This window comes from Mirounga leonina, unplaced genomic scaffold, assembly GCF_011800145.1.
Source record: "Mirounga leonina isolate KUSES-001 unplaced genomic scaffold, KU_Mleo_1.0 Mir_176, whole genome shotgun sequence".
Taxonomy (NCBI): domain Eukaryota; kingdom Metazoa; phylum Chordata; class Mammalia; order Carnivora; family Phocidae; genus Mirounga; species Mirounga leonina.
The window spans coordinates 30,280,179-30,299,252 of NW_023270454.1; the positions used below are offsets into that span (position 1 = coordinate 30,280,179).

The window sequence follows — 19,074 nt, forward strand, 5'->3', positions numbered from 1 at the left end:
TGTGTTCCAGGCATTGATCCGGGAAGTGGGGCTATAAAACGTATATGCAGGAGGCTGACACTGTACAAGGGGAGGCAGGCAGCAAACACATAAAGAAAACACCGTTTCAGACACAGGTGTGAGCTAGGAAGATGAAAAAATAAAAATAACGTGAGGTGTGTGGGACAAAAGTTGTTCCTCTAGCTACGGCTGTTAACTGACTAGTGTGTCTTTGAAGAGGTGACATTTGACTTAAGGTCTAATTCTGAGAAAGAGGAAGACACAGGATGATCCAGGGACGAAGTGGAAAGCAGAGGAACAGCCAGTATCCTTGATTCGAGAGCGGGTTTAGCAAGTCTGACGAAAAAAAGGAAGGCCAGGGTGGCAGGGTATCAGCGAGCGAAGGAGAAAGTGGAAGAAAATAAAGTGACACAGGTTGTTGGCAGGACACTGATCAAAGAGGACATTTTAGTCTGTGGTGACATACTTAAATTTTATTCTGGCTGCAGTGGGAAGCCGTTGGAGGGATTTTAACGCAGGAGTGACGAGATCGGATCTATACTTTCGAGAGACAATCTGGCTACTGTGTGGCGGATGGACGGTGGGGAGGAGGTGTACAAGAAAGCAAGCAGAAGGGTGAGGAGGATCCTGGGTTGGCTCCGGTGGGACAGAGGAGGGAGCCTTGCCTTGGGGTGCAGTCCTGAAGGAAGTGAAAAAAGATGTATTCAGGATATAATTTGTAGGTGGATGTGGTAAATTGTGGGGGGGGGAGAAAGCAATGATCACTCTGAGATTTAGAGTCGAAGGAACGCGGTAGATGGTGGTGCCATTTTAAGGAGATTGATAAAGCTAGTCTGGATGGGGGGAGTGGATATTTCATCAGGCTCTGGTATATGGGAAATCATTTGTTCTAAGATGATCATGTTAATTTTAATTTGTCACTTAGTCATCCGAATAGAAATATAGAATAAAATACACAAGTCTGTAGCTCAGTGGAGAATTGTGGGATGGGCTAGAGATTAAAAAAAAAAAAAAAAAAGTGAGTGAATAAAGTCCAGACATAGAAGACAATGGGGACAGAGCTCTGGGCACTTTGAAGGTTTGGTAGGGAAAGAGTAACAACACAAAACACTGAGACGGTGAAGTCACGGGGTAATGAGAAAACCAGGTGAGGGTGGTGTCACAAAAGCCTAAGAAGAAAACATTCAACAGAGAGAGTGGTCAAGCTATTCAGTTACCATTGAGATGTTGAGGAAGATAAGGGGAGAGAACTGACCATGATTTTCGCAAGGGACACCGATGACCCTGATAAGAACCATTTCAATGGAGTGCAAGGGACACATGCCGATCGGTGTGAGTCAGAGAGCCAATGGGAGGTAAAAAAAAAAAAAAATAGAGACGGTGAGCATGAACTACTCTTGCAATGAGTTTTGCTGGAAAAAGGAATAGAAATATAGGGGGGTAGCTAAGATACACTTGGAAACAAGGAATATACTATTTTAAGAGGTCTGATAGTAAGATATGTCTGTATTCTGATGGGAATAATCGTTTCACCAGAGAAATTAATCATAGAGGGAGAGCAGGTATTTTCAGGAGACAAGTTTTTGAGAAAGCGAGTGATGTGGCAGCACTAAGAGCAAACCTGGGTGGATCATCTGGAAGAGGAGCAGCACGGAGGGCGGCACTGTCACCCCAACAAGAGCCTAAGACCAGGGCCCCGGGGGAGCTAGGTTAATGGGGTCTGCCCTGGAGAAGGTGGTGATGTGCTTATCTGATGCATTTTTGTCTTCTCCTGTGAAATATGAAGTGAAGTTATCAACTTAGAGCCAGGGGTGGAAAGGAAAGGCTGGGGAGTTTTTTTTTTTTCCCCCAAAGATTTTTATTTATTTATTTGAGAGAGAGAGAGAGCATGAGAGGGGGGAGGGTCAGAGAGAGAAGCAGACCACCTGCTGAGCAGGGAGCCCGATGTGGGACTTGATCCCGGGACTCCAGGATCATGACCTGAGCTGAAGGCAGTTGTTTAACTAACTGAGCCACCCAGGCGCCCAAGGCTGTGGAGTTTTTTGTTTTTTTTTTTTAAAGATTTTATTTATTTATTTGAGAGAGAATGAGAGACAGAGAGCACGAGAGGGAAGAGGGCAGAGGGAGAAGCAGACCCCCCGCTGAGCAGGGAGCCCGATGCGGGACTTGATCCCGGGACTCCAGGATCATGACCTGAGCCGAAGGCAGTCGCTTAACCAACTGAGCCACCCGGGCGCCCAAGGCTGTGGAGTTTTAAGAAGAAAGAAGATGCTATAAAATAGCTGTCTCTGAGAACAAGAACGATAACTTGCTTGGTACAGTTTGGTACGTTAGCTACCACACGTATCTTGAATAACGTTTTGTTATTCAAGCATTTCCGTTGTAATTGGATTCTTATCTTTTTTTAAAGATTTTATTTATTTATTTGACACAGAGAGGCACAGCGAGAGAGAGAACACAAGCAGGGGGAGCGGGAGAGGGAAAAGCAAGCTTCCCGCTGAGCAGGGAGCCCGACCAAGGCTCGATGCCAGGACCCTGGGATCATGACCTGAGCCAAAGGCAGACGCTTAACGACTGAGCCACCCAGGCGCCCTATAACTGGATTCTTAAAATGAGATGAAATGTCTCCCTGTCTGGCACTTGAGCTAAGGGCATGTTGAGGACCATGCCCTATAACTTGTGGGGACTGGGTGGCTAGTGCCAGGATGGTTCTGCTGTCAGAATAACCATCAAAGTATGGAGAGCATTAATACGTGCTTTGAAAAGAATATTAGTGGGGGGAAATAGGATGTGTGTTAAGGGTTACACCTGGGCTACAAATATCTCAGAGTCGTTCTCATGATGCTGAGTAATTTTTAAAAAGGTGAGGATGATAAAATTATTGCTTTTCTCTTTCTTGTCAGATTATCTAAGCAAGAAAATGTTATGGACGATAATATAAACAGTGACAACTGTGTATAAATGAAAAGAAGAACGTACCTGTACGTTGTTGGGCTGACGTTGATTTTCCGTGGTACACTGCAGGACTCAAATTTGTTCGCCAAGGTGACATTGTTTCCAAAAAGACAGTAGCGAGGCATTTTAACGCCAACGACTCCAGCAAAAACTGACCCAGAGTGCAGTCCAATTCGCATCTGAAAGCCAAAAGTAACACAATGTCCTCGTCACTGGCAAAATACTTCGCGCTCGCTCGTCAGTACTGTATGAATGCCCTTTACAAGATTTTACCCTTCACTGTCACTACACCATTCCACCCTTCCACAAGACCTCCTGCCAACTTTCCTCTACTCGCATCCAATTAAAAATTACTAGTACAAAATCAGTCACACCTCTTAACTCTTCTCCACTATGCACTGAGGTCTGTTCCACAAAGCACCTTTGTTTCAGCTGCCTTCAGTGTCTGAAACACATTTCCATGCATCCCTATCACAGTCACCAGAGTGACAAGGCGAAGCGTCTGTGGGTTGTTTATACGTGAACCTGCTCTCTCCATCAAGGGAGACAGAATTCCTGGCCCCCAGGGGTTGCTTCCCAACGCACTGTCAGAGAAGGGCAGGAGAAGCCGGCTTTTAGAATATAAAGGATAAAAAGAACTTTATGACAGACACTTCCCCGCTCTTCAATGATGAATGTGAAAGGAGAAAGGAACTGTGATGTTCAAGTAGAACACATCACAGACAGAGGAAGCAGAGCTGGGGTTGCTTAGACCTACATCGCAATGACCACATAGACACTTTTGTTAAACCCACCCGAATGCAGGGAAAACCAGAGCGGTGCCATTATCTAGATATAAGGTGTGGTCTGGGATATGCTGGGGTAAAAGTTTAGGAATTCTGAAGGTTACCAGTGATTTGAAGAACAATTAAAACAATCTTTTAAACTGGCATCTTCTATAAGATCTGAATTCTTGATGATCTCAGGGGATGTACAAATTCTGAAATTGCTGCTAAGATACAGTAAGTTAAAGATACAGTAAGTTAAATTTAAAGTCACATATTTTATATGACAATCGGGCACTATGTTCATTCTTTTCAAGTCCTCTGTTCAGTTGACCATTTAAAAAAAGTTTCATTAGATATATGCATTTTAAACAAAGGCTAAGTACTCAATGATTTAATGTTGTTCAGAATTCAGAAGACTCCAGTTTAGCTTAGTTTTACAACTGATTTTAGGTATCTGCTAACAATGTTGCAGAATCATTTGCCTATAAGACGTCAAATCATGAATTTTGCACAATTTTCAAACAAAAGCACTATAGTATGATCAGGAGACCTGCCTTCGCAACCAAACTCTGTTAACAATGGATAGTCTGACTTTCTGTGAGTCTCTTTATGTCCCGTTCATTATTTCCTCATCTATAAAATACAGGATTGAATTAGTTTTAGAGTCCCTTCTTTGTCACATTTTCATTTTAATCAGCAAAGCTTAGTTATCCGTTATATCTGGCATTTTTTTCTTTAGGAAAATGTGGTTTTGCACATATTCCATCTGATCAATATGAGCAAAAGGCTATCTTCTCTGTATAAATATCAAACACAATTTTAGCACGTAAGTTAGATCAGGCTGCTCTCTTTGGGCACTCCCCTGGTTAAACCCGTTTCTCTCTCTGTACTTAGTTATTCTAGCTTTGTCTCTGATAAATTTATGATAAAATTTTTTCTATTTCATAATCAATCAATCAATCAATCCAAACAAGGCAGATAAAGTAAATGCCTCTTGGTTCCTCCCATGCTGCTCTCCCTCCCTCTCTTCTCTTTTCCAGTTCTGAATTTCGCTCTCAACTCCACAGCTTTCTAATCAGGGAACTTTTCAAATTCACCAGCAAATTCACAAATTTCGTTTCGAATTCATAAGAAAATGATCCAAAGTTTAAGATGCGCAGCACGCTCTGAATGGAAACCTGCTGGGGAAGTCTTCCATTTGGGGACCACGTCTGCCACAGCACGTGTCTCATCATAGACGCCTTGGGAATTTCAGGAAGGAGGGTAACAGAAGTCTGTTTCCGAGTTCAGTTTGCACTTACTGACTTTCCCTGCCACATTCAGCCCTCTGGTTTCTATCAACACTCCACCTGCAGCTTTTTAAGTCGGAGTGGGTGGATGCTAGCAAGGAAATCAGCAGTGATAGATGATTTATACATATGGCATGTTGGAGAAACACATAGAGCTTGAAAAAAGAGGAAATATTTCCTATTCTTTCACTTTGATGCTATTCCACTGGGTAGCAGGGTAAGAAGGAGAAAAAGGCTGGGCTCAACATATGGCTTCTATTATGAAGAGAGCCAAGGCTACGCTTCTAAGTATTATAGTTTTGTATTTTACATTTTTTTCTCTCATTTCTCTATTATTTTATAGCATGCCAGATAGGATTCTATATGACTTCAAAGTCCCATTTCTTTTTTTTTTTTTTTAAGATTTTATTTATTTGAGAGAGAGTGAGAGAGAGAGCATGAGCAGGGGGGAGAGGAAGAAGTAGGCTTCCCGCTGAGCAAGGAGCCTGATGCGGGGCTCGATCCCAGGACCCTGGGAGCATGACCTGACCTGAAGGCAGACGTCCAACCGACTGAGCCACCCAGGTGCCCCTCAAAGTCCCATTTCTGAAGCTCATCAACTGAGAACTGTTCTATAAAAATTAAGTAGCAGATTCACTCAATTAGGACAAATAAAGGTAATCTTCTTGTATTCTATTAAACTATAATGCCTAGTAATTTTATCTTCTCATCTGTAATAAGACGTTATTCTTAGATAATCTAGAAATTTTAGAGTATTATGTGCTTTGGAAAATATTGGGGTGGATCAGCAGTCAATTTTCATTATAGTGTAATGTCCTCCCCTGCAGGGATTGGAAGACTAAAAATGACGTGTTCCAACTCCCTTGCATCTTCTAGGTGCATTTCGGTTTGGTGAATCAGATACACTTGCAAGAGGTTTGGAAGCCAGGCTTTCGGCTATGACTGCACCTCTGCGGCTTCCAAGAGCAAGCAGCACGGTGGCAGCCTCTGGGTTTTCTACGGCATGCTTAGCGGAGAGCCCCGTTTCCCGTCCCTCATCTTGTGAAGGTCACGATGAGGGATTTCCATGTTACTGATTCAAATTATAAGTGTGGTTTTGTTCAATAATAGAGGCAGCCAATAACAGAGGCAGCAGCTTTCTGAACATAGCAGTTTCCTGACTGCAGCTGAGGTGGTAGAGTTCTGGAGCCAACTGCTTGATCTTGGAAAAAAACAAGGGCTCTGAAGAGCAGCTTTGGGAGCCATTTTTTGAAGGTTTCATTTATAGATGGCTTCGTTTGTCCTCTTGGTGATTCTGTGAGCCACTGGAGACCCAATCGTAAATGTTTCCCGGCTTCCACCACTTAAGAGATTTTGCTCTCTGCAACCAGACCCCGACTGATGCACTATTCGTTGGATAACTAATTAATAAGCGTGTACTCTCCATGACATTTGCTGGGCAGTATATGATCTGTCTTACCTTGATAGGTTCTCCGTGGGGAGACATAACTTCATCAGAGAGCTCCATCATCTTCAGGGCCATCAGTGCTATTTGAACAGCATGGGTGTCACTTTCTTTGTGTAATCCCCCAGCCACACAGTACGCGTCGCCAATGGTCTCCACCTGCACATAACAGATTCTCCGTATTACAAATACAAGTTCGGAAAGAAGGAGAGTGAAGGTCAGGCCTTCTGGAAAATCAGAGTAAATCAGACACTCTCAGAAATGGCTTTCTCTTTCATGAAATTCATCAAGTTTAGACGCCTTTACATCAGGCGCTGCTCTGGAGGACAGTGTGGTCCTGTGAGCAAACGTCAGGAGGTGGCTTCTACTCCCAGACTAGCTGCTGACTCAACACAGCATTTCACCTTTTTTGTTCCCCCCACCATGTAAAGTGGCTCTGTAGAGGCCAATGATGTAGTGTAAATGATATCTTGTGTTTATAACAAATTGCTTAAAGCTATCGGAATCACTTGCTGATTTTATATCCTCTTCGTGTGCAGTGTTTTAAACGGTCCCTGCTCAATCAATGTCATATGAAGTTAGCAAGAATGTGTGATATGAAACTAAGACATTATAGTTTTTCAAAAGGATTTGGGGATTCTCAGAGCAACTATAAGTAGGTCTCCATGAATATCAATCACGAAGTATAGAAATCAAGATGTCAAACAAGGGTGCTTGGAAGGCTATTGAAAATCAAGCTGTTCTACAAATTCCAAGTGTTATCATTGTCACTACATTGTTGTAACGGGATTTTTATCTATCCGTGATGCTGATGACAAAGCTGCTGGTTAATTTAAATCCACAAATAATCCACCAAATCTTCATCACTGCATTTTTCTTCTCCTCTAAATATTTATTTTAACTTATTAGATCATATCACTCTTCTTATCCAAAACTTCTAGTATGGAGGGAGATGAGAAAGGAAAAAAGAAAGGGAGACAAACCTTCAGTGATTCTCCATTTCACTCAGAATCAATGCTGAAACTCTTAAAATGCCCCCAAAGTTCTTCTGACCTTTCTGCTAATCTCTGATTTTATTTCTTCATCCTCTCTCTTGCTCACTTTGTCCCAGTGCCAATGGCCTCCTGTTATCCCTCAAACGTACCAAACATGTTCCCATTTGCTATTCCTTTGGCTGGAACAATCTCCTGCAGAGAGCTACTTGGCGTGTCCCTCATTTCTTCCAGTGCCTGCTAAAACATCCCCACGTGAGAAACGCCTCTCGCAACTGCCCTCTATAAAACAGCAATCACCCTTACCTTCTGCACTTCTCCTCCTCAGCTTTATCCAGAATAGCACACCAGTTGGAATGCTATAAATTTACTCATTGGTTCATGTTCCTTCTTTTCCCCAGTAGAATGTTAGCTCTCTCAGTTTGCCTGTTTTACTAAACTCCTCAATTACCAGTGCCCAGTATATTTGCTACCAAGTGAACCAGGTGGCAGTGCCTCTTATAAGATTTTCCTCAGCAACGAATACATAAGAAGTGCCTAAAATAATGGCTAACATATCTCATGTGCCCAATAAGTGTTACTTAATTAGAAGAAGTGGCGCCCTCACTCCTACTTGGTGTTAGATGCCCATTCTCTACGCTATCACAGAAGCCTGTGTTCTCAATCAGGCTTTCACCTTGTGGTATGGAAATCTGGCAGTGGTCAGCCCCTCCCTCCTCTACTCCCACATATGAGATCTTTCCATTCATGCTGGCCAACCCTGGCTGACAGTAAAAATGCGCCAAAACAATCAATAAATGAATACTGAATAAATTGAAAAATGAACAAAAGACCAAAAGACAACAAGAAAATGAAATTAAATAAAGTCCTGGTACAAACAGGTCCTGGGAGGAAAAAGAAGCTAGACTGTTCCTTGGAAGTCACCACACTCACAGGCGAGCAAATGATTACACATTCTGTGCATCTTACATTTATCTCCTGGTGAAGACCCTTCCTGATTTATTCATAGCTGTCTCCAGGTATTTTCATGCAAAATCAGAAGTGAAGAGAAGGTGGGAATAAGGACAGAGCAGATGATTCACTATCTAGCTTGGGTTGTGGACGGATTAACCACGGAACTGTGGCTACTATCCATGTGGTAAGGAGCACAGATTCTGAATACTTGTTGGAATAACTGAATTGTTTTAGTTTCAACAAGTAGAAATTTGTAGAAGAAGCCTACCACCTCTGCTAGTAAGCACAGCAGCTGCAAGCGAGAGCGAGACTTTCTTCTTACAATTCCCAGAAGAGACAATGTCAAGATAGAAACTATCTACAAACAAATATAGTAAATTCCACAAGAGGCCATCAAGTTTAACCTAACGAAAGCCAATTATTTTATCAGTAATTATACAGGGACCTCTTTTTTTTTTTTTTCCCCCAGGGGGATCATGGCTCTGTCTGGAATTTCCTGCTGGAAATTCTTAAAAGGAAGGTTTTATTTCGAGCAGCTAGATTGGAACAAAGCAGAGGCTTATGTATTCCCATAAATAATATTTGTCTTTTCCTCAATAATGTATTTATTTCATGTTGGGTGAATCTCTGAAACGCCAGATTGTATGCGACAAACTAAAAGGTGATTCAAGCCACACGAATGAGAAGGGTGCTTTATTCTTAATGCCAGTGGCGAGAATAATGTGAAAGACTTTAAATTAGTAAAAAATAGGCTTTAATTCTAGGAACACAGAACACAAAATCACTTCATTAGTTCTCTTATGGCTAATTGAGTTACATTTAAAAAAAAAAAAAAGGGCTAGTACTCGTTAGAGACAATTACTGAGCCTCCCTGTGCCTAGAATGATGCCCAGTACGTGGTAGACACTCAGTAAACCCTGCCACATCATGAATAACAGATATTATTTACCATCATCTTGGTAATAGGCCTGTTCATGAAACATAATGTATGTTATTCATGCATCTAAACTGTGTAGGTGGATATTACTTTCTGTTTCAGAAATGAGAAAGGCTATTCCACTTTCTCACCTTACAAAGCAAGTAGAGAACAAGATTTGAAGACAGGCCTCTCTGTCTCTGTCTCTGCCCTTGGCCTCTCTTCAATAATGCCTTAAGTCAGTGTTTTCTCCCTCTTAATCAGCCATACTAAGTATCACGTTAACTCCATATTGAGTTAACCTATTTGAAGATAGTTTGTATACTCCTCTATGAAAAGATAGTTTGTATAGTCCTACTATGAAAAGTAGTATTACTCCTCATGTTTCTTCTGTACTTTCACAGAGGATAACTTTTCCCCATGCAAGTCATACCTGGAATTATCTCATGCTTGATAATTCAACTCAGTTGCCACAGTCCAGTGTCACGTTCACTGACTTTTAAACTGTACCCGTTCACGGATCCTACACCCATCCTCCACTCAGCCTATCACCCCTCCATTCTATGCTTATTCTTTGAGAAGACAATGGGGCAGTTCTTTCATGGAATAATTATCTCTGTTTCTGAGCAGATTCGGAGCTATTTCTGGCTAGAGCACACCCACATGGTTAACACACAATGCCTGCTCCCAGGACGTGGCTTGCAGAGAAAGCCTTTCATCTGCACGGTAGCTCGGTAACTTGGGGGTCCTGGCTGCCGTGCTTTTCCTCAGTGTCTTCTGCCTGTCAAACGGGCCTTGCCCTCCTCCACCCCTACCTTGTAGACATCCAGCTCGCCGCACTGCTGGTCAAAGCGAGTGTAGAGTGCATTGAGCATGGTGATGACCTGCAGCGGGGAGCACTGGGAGCAGATGGCCGTGAACCCCACGATGTCTGAGAAAAGCATGGTGACGTCACTGAACCTCTTGGCTTGCACAACTTGCCCTTGCCACAGCTGCTGAGCAACCTCGCAGGGAAATATGGAGCACAGGAGATCCACCGTCTTCTTCTTCTCCTCCTCCAGGGCTTGGTGGGCTTGCTCAAGGGTGGCCTTCAGCTTGCCCAACCTCTTCTTCAGGCCATCTTGCGCTCTGGCTTGCTCTCCTATCAAGACTACATCCCTCAGCGCATTGTGAATTGGGATGTCTGAGAGGTAGAGCCCTCGTCCCGTAAAATCTTCTAATCTGTCCACACAGGGTGACCCCAAGAACAAGATGGCACTGGATTCAACAATGTAGATCATTTGGCCTTTGAGGTCCATAACCTGGGAAGCAAAGGCAAACCAATTGTCATGGCTTATTTCAGTTTCCAACACCTTTTTGAGACAAAAGGAAAGGCAGAAGATACAGTTGTGATTCCTTTGTGTCTAAATGGTTTTTTTCTACCCGCTGAAAAGGAACAATATGCTTTCTTATAGTTCCAATGTACTGTGCATTCTAAAATGCACGTGGGCATTTGAAGAGCGGACAGATTGGAAAAACTCTACATAGAGATCATGATTTTCAATAAACAATGCAAAAAATTTTTGCCTCAAGGCTTTCTCACTAGGGGGAATGCTGATGCTTCTGCTATTATATTCTTTTCATAGTAGCAGATAGCATAAAGGATTGTACCTAGGAAGCCTTGAGAGACGTGAGGCTGTAGGTGATCATCCTGGTTTAGTGTATGAGTGAGAACAAATACGTATAAGTGTGTTCCCTGCAGCAAAGAGTCAAAATCAACCCCAATGTCCTCAGGTAGGAGACAAGCATACAATGGGATTCTAGACAGTCTTTGGAAAAAGGAAATAGGCCTATACCTCACGACAGGGAAGAATGCCCGAAATGTGTTGTTTAGTGAGAAAAAGGAAGTTGCAAGTAGTATTTTGTTTTGTTTCACACACACAAAAATGTATCTAACTAATGTCTTTGATTTTTTGGCTGCAGTGAACATCTTTAAGTATTACCTATTTTGAGCATTTAGCTACATTGCTTTTATGATAAAAAGTAGTAAAACTGTTTTCATTTTGGGAACAAACTGCACATCTCCTGGAATTATGCACGTTTAAAAGTTATATGCATGTAAGCCTGAATATTAGCTTTGCTTGTACCATCAACTATGAGTTTGCAAACTCTTTCCTTGGACTAAATAATTACCCAAATTCTCTACCATAAGAACAACCCCCCACAACATTCTCTAACAATTAAAAAAGTTATTGATTTTCCATGTCTGTTAAATATTGATTAAAAAGTCCATTTAGTTGTCTCCTCTAAGAAACAAGTAGTTTTTGTTTGTTTGTTGCAGAATAATGCCTCTTGTTACTCCAAACTGCCAGCTATTTGATGATGATCGAAAACATATTTTTATATAAATATTTATCTACTTCGGCTTATAAAATACTCTGAGAGGATTTTAAAAGGTAGACCGCATCCAATAAATATTTGTGAAGTAACGAATCAAGTAAGCAAGCAAATGAATGAAGAAAGGATTTTGTTGTAAATTATGTCAGCCTTAAAATTATATTAGAATTGTCTCAAACATACCGGTGTTTCATCAAAACATTTGAAGTGATGCCGATCTTCCTACCTTTTTGTTTCTAGTCCTTAAACAAGAAATGAAATCATTTCTCATATTCCAATTACTATGACATTTTCCTTACCCTTGAAGATTTCTTCACAGAGTTGTCCCACCTCCTCACTCGGATGACAAACTGCATGTTCAACATAGCCATGATTCCACTAAACGTTTGGTTGATTCTGGGAGTCAGAATCTCAAAGTACTCTTCAAAATTCGGCTTTCCTTGAAAGTCTCTCCTGTTCATCAGCCTTCGAATGCCATGGCCAAACTGCAGAATCGTCAAGTCCTTGTCAAACATGAAATGGAAAGGAAAGGTCTTACAGAAGAGGGAAGCGGGGATCACCAGCGAGGACTGGGGTTTGCCCGGGGACAGGGATGGTTTGGTGCTTTTGACATGAAGGGAATACAACAGATAGGGCTGATTGACGAACTCGCTGCAATCATTTCGGAAGCAGGGAGGCAGGAGAGACACTTCAACTTCGGTTTCGTACAACACGCGCGCAGCAGCCTTAATGATGCCAGGAAGAATCAGGGACGTGATTTTCTTAGGGAAAAAATAGTATACATTTAAGAAATCCTGATCTTTATCCAGGCACAGAATGGAAGCGTCCTCAAACCCGCCTCTCTTTTCTGCTCCTTGGTAGTGGCCGCTCTGTTTCAGAAGGGTGCTGAAGCTATTTAAAAAATCTTTGAGGGTTCCTCCAACCACACCCAGGATGTGTTCATCTTCCTCGTAACATATTTTGAAAAGCTCTTCCCCGAGAGATTCTTTGACGATTTCCACTGGAACTCCTGAAAGCAAAGAATACCTTTTCTGCCATATCAACTCTATCGTTCCTGGAAGAGCTGTAGTACAGTTAACTACTATTTTTAACACCATTTGATGGGATGATCTGGTCCCCTTTATGTCTGGTAACAAGAGTTTCCACCAAAATTAGCCATCTATATTCAGATTATCTATGTAGGTGAGTTTCTACAATTCTGGAAACGCCAAATAAAAATTCCCCATCAGTTAATTACAAAAGAATGATAAATTAAGTATACTATATGACTTTTAATCTCCCTGAAGAGACTGTTCTTACAAAAGAACAATCAGTATTACAGAATCAGGTTCATTTCAGAAAAAGCTCTCCCGTCATTCTGTTAATGACAAACACAGTACATCTTGGTGAAGGGGCACTGTCCCCACTTGGAGGGCCTCCAGCAGTAGGAATGTCAAACAGGAATGAATTTAAAGTCACCATTTATGAAACTCAATTTTGTCATTTTTTTCTTTAGAGATGATATAAAGTCATTTTTAATTTTTTTTTTAAGCAAAACAGCATTCTTGTTGTTTAATGTTACCTGAATATTTGTTTGGAATTTACTTCCTGTAACTTCTCCTTCCCTAATCTCCTTTATTCTTTAAATTTTGTGTATCATTTTTTCTCTCATCTGTAATTTGGAAGAACAATAGTGCCCTTTCCATTGCACTGTTGTGATGTGGAGAGACTATGTTTAAAATAGTGCCCAGCTCCCAGGGAGGGCTCAGTATGTCAGTCATCACCATCATCATTAAATTCTTAGTATCTTGTATCTTCAGAAAGATTTAACCCATTGGTCCGTGTCCTCCAACTTTGAAAAGGACAGTACGACAAAGTTACTCATGTACTTGCTTCCCTCAAACTAATCATTAATATGAGAACCCTGCTAATCCTTTTTCCCAGGATTGCTTCCAACCTTCAAAAACATTCTTTATTTTACTTTGTTGAATAAAATTTTTCATGAATAAATGAAGAATACTTAGTTAAGTTCAAGGCCAAAGCATGTAAATGTCTATGAGTCAGCTTCCCATGCAGCCTTATCTATGTCTTAGCAAATAAACATTATAAAGAAGAGGAAATGTTTTGGGTCAAACAAAAATACACAGCATGAAAAAGAATTACTCTTTATGTTAACACAATACATAATACTGAATACTTCACACTGGAAGTCACCAAAAAATAAATATGAATATTTTAGGAGAAAATTTTAGTTCTACAGGTAAATATTTCTACTAATAGCAAATATTAGTTTATAGGTAAAATATTAGTTCTGTAAGAATAATTACTCCCTAATTACATATACTTAAACAATTCTATTACCTGCTGCAATTGCGTGGTCTGTAATTATTTTTTCCAAGTCTTCTCTTTCCAAAGATATCCTGAAAATATGTCAACATCTTAAATTATAAACTGACAAATGAATGCTACAACTTCTGATTATAACATACAGACATGACGACAGAAAATAGTTTGAGCTGCCTTTTCTGTAGAGGCAAATCGTGACTATCAAGTTTACCAGAAAGGAGCAACGACATGTGCAACCCCAAAATATACCTGATTTGGAGTGTTTCCTCATTTTTTTGAAGCATATATACCTTGTAAGTTAACTTTACCTAGGCTAATACTAGAGAGGTTTACACTGGCAGGGAACCAGCGTATGAAATGGGCAAGTAAGGATGGTAATAAAGCCGCCCAGGGTTTTTCTGATAACACAACCAAGAAGAAAAATTTACATACTGATGGATTTCACTTTTTAAGTTCCACTATCTTTTTTCTTTTCTTTTTTTTTTTTAATTTTATTTATTTATTTGACAGAGAGAGTGAGAGAGAGAGAGAGAGAGGGCACAAGCAGGGAGAGCAGCAGGCAGAGGGAGAAGGAGACTCCCTGCTGAACAGAGAGTCCGACTCGGGGTTCCATTCCAGGACCCTGGGATCATGACCTGAGCTGAAGGCAGTCACTTAAGGGACTGAGCCACCCAGGTGCCCCCACTATCTTTTTTCAAAAACAAATACACATATTTGCGGGCACATATGCAGGTTTAGTCTCTTTTTTTAAAGGTCAAGACAGAGAACTTATTTTTATTTGCATTATGTGCTGTTTGCACTCAGTTTTGCTCACATCTCATATCATGGGTGCAGGGAATTGACAGAATTAGGGTTCTCTGAGCAGAAATGCTCTCATTCTTTAGGAAAACAAAGGTTTTCCTAAACCTGAGTTTAAGGTTCTATATATTTAACTCTCCAGCATTATTACATTGAGCTATGTGTATAAAAATTAGTAACTAAAGAAATCTATTCTTTATTCAATTACTGCATTGGTTTTTACAGCACAGAAGTTGATAATATAATAGCATACATTTTGATTGATAAAAAGTTTTGGTAATTTTGAGTAGATGACTTATTGATTCATGTTTGCCTATTTGTTTTTTGATGATTTCTGATAGTGATGACTTGTTATGACCAAATTACTAACACATGTTAAAAGACACCTAAGGTTCTATTTGTAGTTCAATTTACCATTAGATAAGCCAAGTTTACAAACAGGCAAAAATCTAAATTTTAAACAGGTTTCAATAAAACACAATACATGTAGAGAAGTTTCAAAACGAAATATTTTCAAGAAGGAAAACTGCTCAGTCCACTACTTTATCACATAAAAGGTACATTGCTTATAACTGTTTAAAATGCTAGGTAGAGGGGCACCTGGGTGGCTCAGTCGTTAAGTGTCTGCCTTCAGCTCAGGTCATGATCTCAGTGTCCTGGGATCGAGCCCCGCTTCGGGCTCCCTGCTCTGCGGGAAGCCTGCTTCTCCCTCTCCCACTCCCCCTGCTTGTGTTCCCTCTCTCGCTGTGTCTCTCTCTGTCAAATAAATCTTAAAAAAAAAAAAAAATTAAAAAAAATAAAAATAAAAAAATAAATAAAATGCTAGGTAGAAATACTTCCTTATCTAAATTGGTTGCGGTTCACTATCTAATTTTATATTTAGTTTGAGTCTAGATATCCCCAAACTTCTTGTTATATATTATTTTATGTTAATCTTCTTCAGATTTGCTTATTTTTCTCATTTAAGCAATTCCTGTTTTGTTTTCCTAAAGAATGAGAGCATTTCTGCTCAGAGAACCCTAATTCTGTCAATTCCCTGCACCCATGATATGAGATGTGAGCAAAACTGAGTGCAAACAGCACATAATGCAAATAAAAATAAGTTCTCTGTCTTGACCTTTAAAAAAAGAGACTAAACCTGCATATGTGCCCGCAAATATGTGTGTGCTTGTACATACACACACATACACACACACGTACACACACACTCACACACACATACCAGCCATGCACAGATATGCTGATGTGATCAGAAGATCCCAGGAAGGGGCGCCTGGGTGGCTCAGATGGTTAAGCGTCCGCCTTCAGCTTAGGTCATGATCCCAGGGTCCTGGAATCCAGCCCCGCATCCGGCTCCTGGCTCAGCGGGGAGCCTGCTTCTCCCTCTGCCTCTGCCTCTCCCCTCTCATGCTCTCTCTCTCTATCTCTGTGTCTCAAATGAATAAATAAAATCTTTAAAAAAAAAAAAAAAGAAGATTCCCAAGAAAAGAAACAAAGCAAAAGCTCTCTGTGAAACCAACCCAGAGAGATATCACAATGACTGTATTAAAATTCATTCACTTAAAAGGTGGGGGGCAGAGGGCTCCAGTCTTCATTTAGGGACAGTTTATTGTTTAATATATTGATTTTTTCTTTTCAAATCATATAAGATAATAAATAGTCCAAAAAAAGAGTTATGTTCAGTGGTTGGCAGGCTGAGAGCAGTAGAAATGGCAGCTGACTTTCCAAAATGAAGATGGGGGGAGAAAGGAAACAAAAAATATATCCAAGAACTAAAAAAAAGCAAAACAGAAGAAGCCATTTAGCCTATCAGCAGGCAGTCATGAGAAAAAAGGTTTGTCATCTTATTTCAACAACTGAATAATTATCATTAGCACAATTTAAAAGTATGATCAGCTCTTTAAGAAATCAAGGAAACGGTAAAAAAAAAAGCTTTTCAGATTTCCAAATAAAATGATTTCTTTTTTTTAAGTTTTGAGGTATTTTTAAAGAGATACACCACTGGGAATACATCCTAACTGAACCCCTGCAGCCTCTGGCTTGGAACATTTCAGAACACAAAGCCCTGAGAATCAATTTTGAGGCAACTGGCTGCCAAGGACTTAAGCAGACAGACACAGTAGCTAGCTACAATGACTGGTGGCTATTTTATCAGCTTGACTGAGAATTGAGGTCAGAGGCATTCTGGAATGCTTTTCCTATCACTTGTGTAAACAAAGCTTCTGTCAGACACAGAGATTCACACTCTCTCCTTCTGGACCCCTCCTGACCCATTCCTGGCTTGCCCGCTGTCTGCAGTCTGGGACCAGTTAGTCAACAGGGAAAATGAAGGACAGATAACCCACTCATGAGAAATAGGCAGATGAATGAATGTATAACATATTCCCGACAACGGTGTTGGTTTGCAAAGCTGCAATGTTCAATTCTGCAAATTTGAACCCAAGTATTTATTCTATTATTTACAAATGAAATAATCCTTGAGATTCCAAGGAATCAAAAACAAGGCCAATCAAATTCCCCACCAGCAGTAAATGTGCCAAGATGTATTTGAAAAAATTAACTCTAGAAAACGGCTTAAAAAAAAACAAAAACAAAAACAAAAAACAAACCATCTTATATATTAATCCTTTAAACCCTTTCTTTAAACAAATTTCAAAGACAGAGTTCAAGAAAAAAGTATAGATGGAATTGATACTCAGCCAGTGCCTACAAATATAACCAAAGGGGTTACAAAAATGTGGAAACACTTCCCTTAGGACTGATAAACAGCTGTTGCCTCAAGCCCCCTGAGTCAACCTCTCCCTTTCATTTATTTATTTTTAAAGATTTTATTTATTTATTTGACAGAGAGAGACACAGCGAGAGAGGAAACACAAGCAGGGGGAGTGGCAGAGGGAGAAGCAGGCTTCCCGCGGAGCAGGAAGCAGGGAGCCCGATGTGGGGCTCGATGCGGGGCTCGATGCGGGGCTCGATCCCAGGACCCTGGGACCATGACCTGAGCCAAAGGCAGACGCTTAACGACTGAGCCACCCAGGCGCCCCAACCTCTCCCTTTCAACCACTCTCCCAACTTTGATTCTTTTTCAATCTCCTCCTGCTGCAGCAGCTGAAAGTTTGACGTGTGCGGGAGGTGCCCCCCTGCCCCACTCCCCTGCACTGGGACCCTGCTCCACCTTTTGACAGGAGTCTGTACTGATCATCTGGGATCCCTGCCTTACCTGTGAAGTACTGACATTACCTCTAGTAGGAAAGAATAGGCTTTATAGCTTGTTAAAAGCAGCAGTATATGGCAACATAGTTAAAATCATGGGCTCCCGAAAAACTCAGGCTTGAAACTCAGTTCTACCTTTTCCTGAACAGCTGTAAAATCCTAAACATTTTATATAAATCTGAGCTCAGGGATGTATTCAATGTGAAAAATAAATGCACTTACTTTCAGATTAGTGGCAGTTAAAACACTTAGTCCAGTTTCTCGAATACCACAGTGATTCAAAAAATGTCGACGCATTCACTAAGTGGTGTCTATTTGCAGTGATTATCAGTTAAGTGTAATGGGAGGTTCACACAACCTAAAGTGGTTCAATTTACCTGCTTTCTTTGAGTTTGTGTTTCGCGAGTGTCCTCTGAAGTGCAAGGTTCAGCCGCTCCAACTAAAAATTGAGAAGAAAAGTTTTAAACGTTCCCTTCAATAATTTACTTGAAGATAGCTATTTTAAACATTTGTCCTGGAAGTTTTTCTATCAAGCAGAGACATGATTACTTTACTGATGAGTGCGGTGAATTTACGCTTTGTAAACGGAGACTGATTTTCTATAAATTTCTCAACTCTGGGAAGAAACAACGAGCTTTGACTAACTTGAGTTTGGATGATGTGGGCTGTGGCTCCCAGGCTTCGCACTTTGTGGGTGGTCTCACGGACAGCCACAAAACAAGGTCAGCCTGAATCGGAATCCAAATAGAAGACTCCAGTTGGTAATGCCAGGTCTTCCACGAAGGAATTGTGAGCACCACTTCCGCTGGGTCAGGAAATCCTCTTGGATGTGCTGCCAACACTTCAATCTCAGCGTGGCTCGAGCCAAGCAAATTCCTGTTCTCTTCACAAACCCTACACCCGGCCCCCCTGCTGATTTTCTCAACTACAAATGCGAATTTATGTTTCATATTTCATTTACATGTTCTGGCCTAGAAAACTCTGGAGCTATCTCTGTCTTTCCCCTTTCTCTAATACCTTAAATCCAAGCTTTCACCAAGGTCAGTTG

The 19,074-nt window shown here is 40.9% G+C and overlaps 1 protein-coding gene across 8 annotated transcripts in view; it reads right to left on the reverse strand.

Moving 5' to 3' along the window:
• GUCY1A1 (guanylate cyclase 1 soluble subunit alpha 1) overlaps positions 1-19,074 on the reverse strand; it is a 60,827-nt gene that overhangs the window by 6,891 nt on the left and 34,862 nt on the right. For all 8 annotated transcript variants that reach the window (XM_035022847.1, XM_035022849.1, XM_035022846.1 and 5 more), the window contains 6 exons: positions 18,404-18,465; positions 14,034-14,092; positions 11,993-12,702; positions 10,133-10,618; positions 6,471-6,614; positions 2,980-3,134 (listed from right to left, as the gene is read on the reverse strand). In XM_035022847.1, the coding sequence (XP_034878738.1) occupies positions 2,980-3,134; positions 6,471-6,614; positions 10,133-10,618; positions 11,993-12,702; positions 14,034-14,092; positions 18,404-18,465 (1,616 nt within the window). The remainder of the gene's footprint in view (positions 1-2,979; positions 3,135-6,470; positions 6,615-10,132; positions 10,619-11,992; positions 12,703-14,033; positions 14,093-18,403; positions 18,466-19,074) is intronic.